Source organism: Helobdella robusta (assembly GCF_000326865.2).
Source record: "Helobdella robusta unplaced genomic scaffold HELROscaffold_4, whole genome shotgun sequence".
Taxonomy (NCBI): Eukaryota; Metazoa; Annelida; class Clitellata; order Rhynchobdellida; family Glossiphoniidae; genus Helobdella; species Helobdella robusta.
Window position 1 is genome coordinate 3744380 of NW_008704902.1, and position 13700 is coordinate 3758079.

The 13700-nt window shown below is 34.7% G+C and overlaps 1 protein-coding gene across 1 annotated transcript; it reads left to right on the plus strand.

Moving 5' to 3' along the window:
* Window positions 1-954: 954 nt before the first annotated feature.
* Window positions 955-3417, plus strand: HELRODRAFT_162454 (hypothetical protein; the record flags this gene model as incomplete). The annotated part of the gene is made up of 3 exons (XM_009024653.1): window positions 955-1598; window positions 2203-3137; window positions 3188-3417. The coding sequence occupies 3 exons, from the start codon at window positions 955-957 to the stop codon at window positions 3415-3417; spliced, it is 1809 nt and encodes a 602-aa protein (XP_009022901.1).
* Between the last annotated feature and the right edge of the window lie 10283 nt (window positions 3418-13700).

Sequence of the window (13700 nt, forward strand, 5' to 3'; positions counted from 1 at the left end):
TAAAAACGGTTTTATTGTCTTGCCAATTGATGCTGTTTTTTTTTATTAGATAGTCATCTTATATATCGGTTGTTTCTATTTATTGTTTTTCATTTCTGACTTTACGTATTATTATGTATTATCATCTACCGTCGGATTATTGATTTATCCATATTTCATGTTGTGTCTAACGTTGAGTTCGCTTTGAAGTTTATTTAATTGGCGTTACATAAACTCTTGTTATGATATATATGTGTGTGTGTGTGTGGGTGTGTGTGTGTGTGTGTGTGTGTGTGTTAAGAGTTTATATATGTGTCTTTTTTCTTCACTGGATTTCAAAATGGTTTGATTGTCATGACAGTCGATTCTTTATTTTTGATATTTGTTTATCACCTTATATCAATTGTCTCTGTTTTTTGTGTTTCGTCTTGGGTATTTGATTTTGCTTATTATTATGTATTATCCTTTAACTATTGATTTTTGATATGTTTAATGTGTGAGAGCGCTTTTGAATTTTATCTAATTAGTGCTATATAAATTATTGATATTGATATTGATACATACATACATACATACATACATACATACATACATACATACATACATACATACATACATACATACATACATACATACATACATACATACATACATACATACATACATACATACATACATACATACATACATACATACATACAAACATACATACATACATACATACATACATACATACATACATACATACATACATACATACATACATACATACATACATACATACATACATACATACATACATACATACATACATACATACATACATACATACATACATACATACATGCATACATACATACACCCAACGTGGCACAACATCTCTGTGGGCACCAGGCTGAAAATTTTTTTGAAAAATCATCTGGCTGTCGGTTAGTTGACCATGTGCGCAAGCAATCACGTGGTAAGTTTGGCCGGATGTTGAAGGATATTTTGAAAAACATCTGCGATAACCTATCAAATGCCACTCTCTGGTTCAGGTTGCTATTTATTCTCCGCTTGATTCTCCGAAAGGAGCTTCGAGATGGTGGACAAAAAAACATCAGCGCAAAAATTAATAGCAGATTAAATGCCTTTGGAGAGGGCTCGTTGGAGAAGTTGATGAAATCTGTCGAACCAATTGTAAAGGGGCAAGATGAAAGGGTTCGTAAACCAAAGCTAAGTGCTTTAGTCAAATGCAAAATAGAACAGGGAAACGTTAGAAATGCTATGAGGATTTTAGCATCGACGGATACGATGGCTCCGGATTCGACAGACACTATCAACTCCCTAAAGGACAAGCATCCTCCCGCTCCGTTAGACAGAAAACCAAGTCCCAACAAAGAATCGATAAGCGTTACAGTTAATCCCCAACAAATTATGTTGTGCTTGAGACAGTTTCCAAAAGGAATCTCAGGAGGTAGAGATGGTCTAACCCCAAAGCACTTAAGGGATTTAACGCATGATAAGATAGAAACAGCAAAACTCATCAGTGCCATGACCGGTTTTATCAATCTGCTGTTGGGCGGCGTTTGTCCACCCGAGGTAGTTCCATACTTGTTTGACGGGAGATTGGTGGCCTTGTCAAAGAAGGACGGTGGTGTCAGACCTATTGCCATTGGATGTGTATGGAGACGCTGGGCTGCAAAATGTGCGTTATTGGTCATCAAGGACAGGGTGGGTCTCAGCAGGTTGGTGTCGGGATTAGCGGTAGAGCAGAAGGAGCGATACACGCTGTCAGGCGATTCGTCAATAATATGAAGGAAGATGAAGGCTTTCTAAAACTTGATTTCTCAAATGCTTTCAATTCGATTCGTTGTGACCATATGCTTCAAATCTCGGCTCTCAGAAATTTTCAATTTTTGCTGGTTGGCGTACGATGCTGATTCATTCCTGTCACTTGGTAACAGCATCATTTTTTCATCAGAAGGTGTGCAATAAGGGGATCCTTTGGGACCGTTGCTTTTTTCGCTGTCGATTGACCCACTGGTAAAGGCATTTCGATCTAAATTTGTTGTCGCATACTTGGATGATATTGCGTTGGGGGGGATGTGTAAAGGACCTAATGGATGATGTGGAATTGATCAACAGTAATGGTCGTGAATATAGTTTCAAGTTGAATTTAAAAAAATGTGAAATCACTACAAATTCAACAGCTTTATCTCTCGCCCAATCAAATATTGAAAGAATTGAGATGAATGACCTAGAATTTTTGGGTTCGATAGTTTGTAGAGGAATACGCCATGATAATTTTTGGGCTAAAAAGCTGGAGGATTTTAAACATATTATGTCAATGATGACGGAGATTAGCAAGCATGACGCCCTTGTCCTGTTGACGCAGGCGGCATTCATTCCAAGGCTGTCATACTTTTTACGTACCTCTCCTGGCCCGTCTCAACAAACATCAGATGAATTCAACAACGAACTGCGCATGAGTTTTCAGACTATATTTAATGTGTTTTTTGATGATAAAGGTTGGAGGCAGGCTATATTGCCGGTAAATATGGGTGGACTGGGTTTGGGTGTCGTGGCCGAGTTGGCACCATCAGCATTTTTGTCATCGGCCGCGGCCACGGCATCCCTCCAGGATAAAATCTTACCAATGAATGTAGCATACCAGGATGATTTGAGACTTGAAACATTTTGGCGTTGGTGCACGGTTTACGGGGATATAATGGACATAAATGTGTGTTCGCAGAAGAAATGGAATGAACCATTTTTGAATGTTTCAAAATCAAAACTGGATGAATTAAATGACTCTCCCTCAGATAAGGCCAGGTTGATGGCCGTCAGAAGTGAATTGGGGTCTGCTTGGCTAAGGGCCATTCCCAGTACAGCTTGTGGTACAAGGCTCGACAATGGTTCTATTAGAGTGAGTTTATGCTTGAGACTTGGGTTACCGGTGGTGTCAGGTTACAGATGCTTGTGTGGGGCGGATGTTTTTCAGTTAGGTCACCATGGTTTATCGTGTAGGCTTGGTTCAGGAAGACAAGCAAGACACTCTGCCATGAATGATTATACATGCAGATTATTTCAGAAAGCAGATATACCCGCCGTTAAGGAACCAGCAGCCTACTATCTGAAAGCAACTTCAGGCCAGATGGTTACACTCTGGTACCGTGGTCCCAAGGTTGTTGTTTATCATGGGATGTGACGTTTCCTCACACGTTAGCCGAAAGGTACATCAATTACACGGCTAGGGAGCAAGGTTCCGCTGCGGTGAAAGCTGCTGATTTCAAGAATACTAAGTACAAACATCTAAACGACAATACGAGAGTTTTCGTTCCGATCTGTATGGAGACATTTGGCCCAGTGGATAAACAGACACAATTATTTTTTGATAACATTGGTACTAAAATAGTTGAAAAATCTGGTGATCCCAATGATAAAATTTATATTTAGCAAAATATATCGTTGTTGTTGCAAAAGTTTAATTCATTTTGTATTTTAGAGAACATTGCTAAGTGCCCTTCTGTGCGAGACCCTGTAACTAATATTATCTGTTGAGCAGGGGCGAAATGATAGTTTTTATGGCTATTGTTTTTAACCAAGGGCTCGCACATACATACATACATACATACATACATACATACATACCGACATGTGCAATTAACGACAAATCAAAGCGTTAATCCATTTGTTACTTGATGTTTGACTGTTCAGTGTCACTCATGTTTTGGTTTTAACATACATACATACATACATACATACATACATACATACATACATACATACATACATACATACATACATACATACATACATACATACATACATACATACATACATACATACATACATGCATGCATGCATACATTCATACATACATACATACATACATACATACATGCATACAATGCTCACATCTAAAATTGCTTGGAATGCGATCGATTCATTTTCGTCTGAGGTTTTCCGAAATCTACGTACGATAGAAAGACAAATAGCAAACAAAGTTGGAAAATAGAAGCAAACAAAGTTGAAAAATAGAAAAATACATTAAAGGTAGAAATTAACAGAAGGAAAAGCAAATAGCTATGATCCTCTCCCCGTGTAGTAATGCCTAACGGCGGGTCAACGGGGAAACAGGGGCCAGATGTCGAAGAGGTTTTTAGTCGGTATGGGATTTCATTTTTTTCGAGTCTGACATATCCAAGGGCTGTGGCCTGGGAATACGTAAATGTATTTTCCTACCTCGAAAAAAAAACATACATACATACATACATACATACATACATACATACATACATACAGACACACACACACACACACACACACACACACACACACACACACACACACACACACACACACATTGGAATTGATAGTAACAAAATTATTATGAATATGAAGTTTGTAATGATTATGCGTGTACGTACGCTCTGCGCTTGCTGGAACGTAAGTGGTTATATGAGGATGCACTCTGTGGAATTCTTCATGATATGATTTCCTCGGAGGCCAATAGGATAGAAATCGTTTGATGTTGTGCACATATGGGTACTTCAGTGCTCGTACACGCAATACGCACAAGTACACTCACGTTTTAAGAACATAAAAAGTAAATGTAGATTCATTAATATTTATTTCAAATACAGTTCTGCAAGATCATTATGATAAATTGAAATTTAAAATTATCATTAATAAGTAAAACAGAAAATTTGAATTAATGAAGTTGTGGTATTAGGTTAACATTATATCGCTTAAAATCAAAACATTAATTAATTAATATCAAATTAATATTAATAATTAATCAAACATTAATTTATATTTACCTTTTCCTTCGGTAAAAACTTTTTCCTCTATGAAAAAGTTTCTGAACAATATTTAAATAAGCCAAGAAATTAAATGGACAAGATAGAAATGACGTCACTCATTGGCTTGGTGTTCGTGAGGTTGCGGAAGTTGCGGATATGTTCTGCGTGTAACGTTAAAGATGTTGATCCGTTCCAGCAATGACGTCATCGGCGAGGTTGCGTAAGAAAATATAATCCCACTAATGCTCACTTGACGAATGAGACTTCCAAGAGATTTATGGTTATGAACGGTTTAGTGCAGATTATTGTTGTGATCATGCTGAAGTGAGTCCTTCCATTGGAGATGCTCTCATCATCGTACGTAATTATCATCTGTATCATCTGCTGTATGTGTAGCTAGTCGTTATCACCTTCATCTTGGTTAGATAGTTTAATTTGCTTGGTGTGTGCTAAAGTTGTTTGAAACATAATGTTGTTGCATACGTTACATACAGCTGTTTGAATCATACATAATGCTGTTGCAGTATAGTTGTTCAAAATTTATCTTCAACCACGATTTAAACACGACTACTACTTTGCTTTCATATCAATAGCACCAGCATTGTTACATAATTACCATCATCATCAGCTACATCGACATCAGCATCATTTGTAATTGGGAGAATGGACATTGTATTCATTTTGATGGCAACCCTAAATTTTCGGCGACAATTGTTGAAATACACCTGGGCAGAAAAAGGAGTTTTTTAACTACCGATGAAGCCAAACAATTTCTGAAATCCTGTAGCAAGATTATAACTGTTTTGAGGGTATGAGAGTGGAAGAAGTTTTATAAACAAGAAATTTTATTTAGGCTAACTGGCTTTATTATGCCAACACCATTTTCATCTAACTCACCAGCAGTGCAAACATTTTGTTTTAATGATGGTTTCACAAAGATGTTTCAAACAAGAACATTCACTGTAAATTTTAGAGGTAAGCAAACAAATCATTGTCAATCTATAAATAACGTAATAAAAACAATTTTATATATGAGATGCAAACTCTTTCTGAAAATTTGGTATCAATCATTGTAAACTGTTTGAATGTTTCAGTCGTAAGAGTTATTTCTACTTGATGGTCAGTCATCATCATTTGGTGGCCACTCACATGACTAAGGTAATGGTTTCCTGTGTCAGACAGTTTAAGTTCCTTGCGAATAACTTTAGGCCCGTGAATTCCATAAAATTCTCTCAAATAAAATGTGTTGGAGTAGAACATGGTAAATTATTTTGAGTCTTAAATTATTTTTAGTCTACAGCTTTATTTGATTTCTTATATTTAAAAAATTGTTTTTCAAAGGACAGCTAATTAGTGAAAAAGGCAAGTCTTTGTATTTTGCTTTTTGCTAATGACAATATTGAAAAATAATAATTTATATTTCAATCAAACTTTGCTCTGGTTACGGCAACAAATATGATGATGCTGTTGACATCTTAAGTGAAAAAAGTTCAAGGTAAAATTAAAATTCCCAAACCCTAAACAATAATAAACCGTGTGATATAAAGAATTGTTTTGTTGCATTACTCTGGTGTAGTTAGAAACACAAAAACAGAAGCGAAAGTAATTTTTGTCTGCATCGTTTTAATTAAATAAATATTTATGAAAGCATTGCGTGTCAAAGGGAGGAGCAACATGTGAAACTCTCTCCTCCTCCTACCTTTTAATGAGTTTCAACCGCTTTGGTTTCGTTAGTTTTTATTCTTTTATTATTTTTAATTTTTGCGATCCCGATAAAAATTTACTACATCAAAAATAGTAATATCATTTGGGAAAATGATTTTCTTATTTCATAATTACTTTTTGAAGTGTTTCTTTCAGCTTTTTTCATTGATATCATTGAATGGTGAGAAATGATGGAATAATATGAATGTTGCTGCTGAAACGCTACGATAAATAAAGATGATAGTAATTACAACAACAGTAGTATAACTGTTGCTTGTGTTGTTGCATGTGTTGTTGTTGTTGTTGTTGTGTATGCACGCCGTGTTGCCGACGACTGACAGCAAAAATGCCGATATCACTAATGTTCCAGTTGTGAAACACTGATAATAATTGGGATTATGATAATAATTATTACATTAACAGTATTTTATGTGTAATTTCGTGTGTTTTTGAGTGTATTGTTTTATTTGTTGTTGCATGTGTGGTTGCATGTGTTGTTGCGTCCGTATATTGTAGTTGGAGTTCAAACTCAACAGCAGCTGTTGGTCGTGTTTTATTGTTGTTTCGCCTTACGTTATCACGCGGATGCAGACTTTTTTGAATTACAAGACACGCACCGTTGAAGAGAATGAAGCCAATTCAACTCTCATGTTTTATGCAGTGTTCATATATAAATAGAAATGTGCGTTCGTTAAAGAAGCATATGAAATAATTATTGCAACATTGTTAAAACAAATTCGGGTCCAACTTCATTTACATTAGTATTCATATTTGTATGCATAAGCATGTTCTTTGTGAAGAATGTGTAATCAAAAATTGTTGCGTAGTTGAAATATTCACACTGAACAATTGAAACATTTCAACACACTCAAGACGAAACTACGCGTGACATGCAATGAATGCATGGTACATGCAAAACACTCCAACATACTCATGAAGTAAATGTTATGTCTAGTTATAAACCAAGACTCTGACAGCAATATTTGAGCCGTGCAAGTCAAAGCGTCTGGTCATCTATCATGCTTGCAAAACTTTATTGAATAAAATTGAATGCTATTTTGTAAAGAGAGAGGGCAGTGTTTGGAGAAATGAAGTTGAGCATGACGTGGATTGCTTGCTCGCTTGCCTGCCATGATATTGTTGCATGCTGTTGCATGATGTTGTTGCATGCTGTTGCATGATGTTGTTGCATGCTGTTGCATGATATTGTTGCATGCTGTTGCATGATGTTGTTGCATGCTGTTGCATGATGTTGTTGCATGCTGTTGCATGATATTGTTGCATGCTGTTGCATGATGTTGTTGCATGCTGTTGCATGATGTTGTTGCATGCTGTTGCATGATGTTGTTGCATGCTGTTGCATGATGTTGTTGCATGCTGTTGCATGATGTTGTTGCATGCTGTTGCATGATGTTGTTGCATGCTGTTGCATGATGTTGTTGCATGCTGTTGCATGATGTTGTTGCATGCTGTTGCATGATATTGTTGCATGCTGTTGCATGATGTTGTTGCATGCTGTTGCATGATGTTGTTGCATGCTGTTGCATGATGTTGTTGCATGCTGTTGCATGATGTTGTTGCATGCTGTTGCATGATGTTGTTGCATGCTGTTGCATGATGTTGTTGCATGCTGTTGCATGATGTTGTTGCATGCTGTTGCATGATGTTGTTGCATGCTGTTGCATGATGTTGTTGCATGCTGTTGCATGATATTGTTGCATGCTGTTGCATGATGTTGTTGCATGCTGTTGCATGATGTTGTTGCATGCTGTTGCATGATGTTGTTGCATGCTGTTGTTGCGACATCAACCTTCTGAACGAAGCGTTGGTTCACCAAATGACGATTCGCAACATTTGTTTTAACTTTTGTTTTGCTGTTTTGAAAACTTTTTAACGTTTGGATGAATTGAAAAATAAAACAAAGTTTGTTGTCTGTCGAATGTGAGATGCAAAAATTTGCAAAACTGACACGAAAAATACTGGGAGCAAGATATTAAAACAGGATTACAATATTTATTGCGTTTGATTACAAATATTTAGCAAATGAAATAACAAAGTTAAATAAAAATGACTAATATATTGACATAAAAACATTAAAATACTTTAAAATACTTAAAATACTAATATTAAAATATTAGTTGCTAATTGTTTTCATAGAAAATGTCTTGTTATATTTATTGTGTTTTTTGAACATGTTCTGAAATGTGAATGCTTAAAATCAAATGCACTCGCATCTTGCAGCTGCGTTTGTCTATAAGAAACAATACATACTTCAACGTATAATTTATGGTAACATTAACTTCAAACATCTGTGAGGATGACTATTTGAAGGTATATAAATATTTATTTAATAATGAACAACAACAGGATTGAAGAATGTGAGGCAAATTGTTTGCTAATTTCTGATCGTTTCGCTGGCTTGCTTGTGGGAACCATCAATTTTTCGATTCAGTTGAAAACGGAATTTTTATTAGATTTGCATGTCTGTTTTCATGGATGGAAGAATAACAATTGAAAGATGTATTTATCATCTTATATAATACAAACAGACATACTTACGCAGTCATACAGACATACGTACATAAATACATACTTACATACTTTTAAAAACATAAATTGTCAAATAGTGTGCAGGTCACGATCAACATGTTATGTTTAAATCAAATTTGGCACCTTTCGAAGTTTTCTTGGTGTTCCACAGGGCTCGAGCTCGGTTTTAGGGCTCTTCTCGTTTTTGCTTTACACAGCAGATGTTTTAGAAATAATTGAAAAGTATATTTTACGACATTCATATGATTTCAAATTCTTCTCTTATTATTTTTGATGATTTGGACAACCGATTTACGTTTTCTCTTTCAAAGGTGAACAAACGGATGATAAAAAAAAACAGGCTCGCGATGAATAAACGTAAAACCCAGTTTCTAATTGTTTAGATGATCAAATATGAACATTGGTCCTACCGAAGTTGAAGGTTTTGGTCTTGAATTTTGAACATCGGAACACGACGTGTCACCTAACACTTGCACATGAACAAACTCTTCTCGACCGCTGGGTGTCTATAGAAAACTTAAGCAAAAATTATTTACAAAAGCATACTTCACAATGAGTGCACTCGTTCGTTCGTGCTAAAGTTGATTATCATTGTAATATTCTTTTAAATGGTTCTCTTGCGATAACATTACAACATTGCAGTCTATTCAGAATCAAGCGGTAAAGTTGATAGAGAAATATGATCACGTTTAACTGATCCTCTTTGTTCTTCACTGGCTTCCCGCTCATTAAGGAATTTGTTTTAAAATTGTCATCCTCCTGGCATACAAACGCATCAGATGAATGAATCCCAAACATTTATTTGACAGCATCATTCCCAGGAGATGACGAACAATGCATCAATTACTGAATAATTTGAGTTTGTTGCTTCTTCTACATATACAACTGTCCGTTGGTCGTAAAGAAATCTATATGGGCTCCATCCACATTTTAGAATTTCCGAATTTTGTTGATTTCTCTTATTCATTTTTTATAATTTCATTATTTTTCCATTCATTTTCTATTTTGATTAATTACTTTTTATTCATACAATATCATTTTTTAAATATTTTTGTGTGTAACATATTTTCTTTATGTGCATTTTCCGTAATTTATATTTTGGTATAATTTTTCCTTTTTTTTGTTATGTATGTCTTGCTTTCTGAGTCTGTCTTCATTATATATTTTAAAAAATAACAAACAAAAATAATTATTTGACTATCAAATAAAGTTTAAAAAAAGTAAAGAACTGGTAGATTGTAGTTAAGTTTAAAAACAATCTTAATACGATCAGCCATTGCACACACACACACACACACACACACACACACACACACACACACACACACACACACACACACACACACACACACACACATATCTATACATAGAGACGCCCATACACACATACACATATACCACCTTATAAAATTCATACGTATTTATACGTACATATACGCAGATAAAAGTTTACATTTACATTTAAACATTACAGAAAACATATTTGTGTGATGTATGGAAGAGAGATAAAATTAAAAATGGAAGATCTCAAGTGTACGAGATGTCCACCGTTGACAATGATGAATGGAGCTTGCTTCTTGCCTGCTTCAATTCTTTCGTTCATTTATTTATAGCCTGCATTTTTAACTTTTTATTCAAAATAAAATTCAGGAACGTTTGAATAGTTTTTTTTTCGAAACCGCTATTAATTTTGAAATAACAAAACATCGTTTGTCAGAAATTGTTCAACAGATGACTTCAATTAATTCAGGTAAATGATTTTATAGTATAGGCTATGTTTTGCTAAATTTTAGTAGCTGCTAATCAATTGTTCAATAAATTAAATTACCTGGATTTAAAGAATGATTTTATTTAATAATTTGACATAATGATGAAGATAAAGATAAAGTTTTATTTGAACTATCGTAAATATTCCTCTTTGTGTTAAAAGGAAGTTAAAATTAGTAGCACTTACTTGAACACAGACATTTGTGTATGCGCGTACATGTGTTACTGTTTAATATTTATCATTGCATAGGAGTTATGTTCATGATAACATTCATATGCAGATGCACCGCATAATACTTGAAAGCAAACGCACGTATGCATCGTGGCGCAATTATTGTTATCATATTATTATTATACATGTTGTTAATCGATTTTGAAAAACAGATGTCGCCATCGCAAAGAAGAAGGCTGCTAATGACGTCAATGTTGCTGCTGCTGATGTTGTTGTTGATGTTGTTGTTATGGTTGGTAATGTTATTGTCGTTAGTGCTTCATGTTTCATAACTGTTGAGGCAATATTATGTGTTGTTTGGTTTGTTTGTTTGTACTGTACGTACATGCTTGTCTGTGGGGTCATTCTGTTGCTTTTTAATGCATTTTCTCTGTCTAACTTGTTTTGAGCTTAATTTCATTTCTGTTGACGTCGCATGGTTACTAAATATGTATATACATTTATATGTGCTGCATATAATATATATAAATACATTTTTGAAAAATTTTTTAGCACAATTTTAATAATTCGGAAAGAGCCGCAGCTGAAATAAATATGTCTCCCATCAGGCATCGTCTTCATTTTTGGCAAGCAGTTAATGGGTGGGTTGAGCTCTGCCGCAGAACGCCCACGTCTCACCTGAATCGAGTTGAGTCGGAGGTCCGTTACGGTGGGAAGTTCGGACTTGTTTTTACAACCAATTTTTCATGGATTTGGTTAAAACACGTTCCTAAGGACAAGGAGAGAAACATTTTGCATCTAACACCCGGGACGAATCTCATATTTTACCCCTATCTCGCACTTTTCCAGGCCACAAATTATCCCTGCTAACTCCATTTGATTACTTACTTGGCGTCAACTCTACGTGGAAATTACTCTTCAATAGTATCAATTAGGCTGAATTACGCTGCAGTATCGGATGCCACAATATCGTGTGTGGTAATAATAACAATAATAATAATGATGATAATAATAACAATAATAATATGATGATGATGAACAATTAAAAATGATGATGGTACAGGTGACAATGAGAAAAAGATAATGATGAAGACGAAAACGACGACGATGAAGATATCCTTGTTTGGTAATTGTAGTTAACGGCATGAAGGACAATGAAGCTGGTAATAATCTAATAACGGCAGCAGCTTTCGAATGCACGGCCACCTAATTGCATGAAGCCTTCTTCCAATTAGGTGGCCATCAACACTGGCGCTGCTCTTCTAGAATCAACACCACTACATACACGATCGTCCTTCTTATTCATTACGTCTCTCCTACAATAACTAAACCGTTATTACTTTTTATTACGATGGAATCGAATTGAAATCGAAACGAAACTGTTTCGTTATTTCTACCTGAGAGGAATTTTTTAAATTACTAACGTGTGTAGGAGAAAATTCAATTGCAAGAAAATGTTTATTGATGAAATAAATATTAATAATTATCAATAATAAATAAAACTGAAACTGATAGCGCTGTTTGAAATCTTTGAAGCAACAAAATAATAAAATTATAATTAAGGTTCTTCATTTGATGTTGATCGTTCGGTCGGCGGGTGGGCTCATTTTTATGTAATTAACCATAGGCTGTGTGTAGTACAGATACAGATGCAATTGAAATGGTTACTACAATTGTTGTCATAAGAGTTGTTATAAATCGGTTACAATTGTTACCGTGCCTGTTGCAATTGTTATAAGGGTTGTTCAAGTTTGTAGGTTTTATCTGCTCTACTTAAATGTCTAAACATAATTTCTGAATTAACTCAAATGGATTTTTCTCGTAATATTCTATGGATAGATAGATTGTTCACTATTGCTTCGTTGATGTTGTTTCAGACAGGTTACAGGTAAACTAAATGAGGTACCGATTAAGATACGAATATTATTAAACAAATCTGTAATAAATTGTGTGTTATATTTTTGTAAGGGCGTTGAACCAGGCACGCACACACAAACTAGCACACGCCAGTTTATAAAAATTTGTCATAAAATTTTTTCAGTTCTTTTCAAGCGTTAAATAAGCTCAACTGATGTCGCAAGGACAGCTTTTTTAAATGTCAGCTGAAGATGAAGACGACGATGATGTAATACTGATAACGATGATGATGATGATGGTAGCGACAGTGCAGATGACGGTAAAGATAACGATAATATAATGAGGATGATAATAACGATGATGTTGATGATGATGAGATTATTACTGATAATGATATTGAAGATTATAATGATACTGATGATGATACGGATGACGATGATGGTGATTATAGTGATGATATTGTCCGCGAATTGACGGGTCAATCTAATAATGAAAATGCTCGCAAATACATTTTGTTTTTGTTACGCGTTATGCACACATATTATATTTATATATCTTTTCTTTCTTATACTATACTTATACTACAAATACTTACACATACAAATATGTGTAAGTATGTGTAAAAATACACACACACACACAAACACACACACACACATATATATGTATATATATATATATACACAAATTTTGAAAAAAAAAATACACACACACATATATATACATATATAGTTATATATATATATATATATATATATATATATATATTATATCGATGAAAGATATACAAATGAACAAAGCGTTTTTATCGTGATTAGTTATGGATTACATTAAACTATGGAGAATTTATTTTTGTTGTAGGTTGAAAACCGCCTACTTCCTGA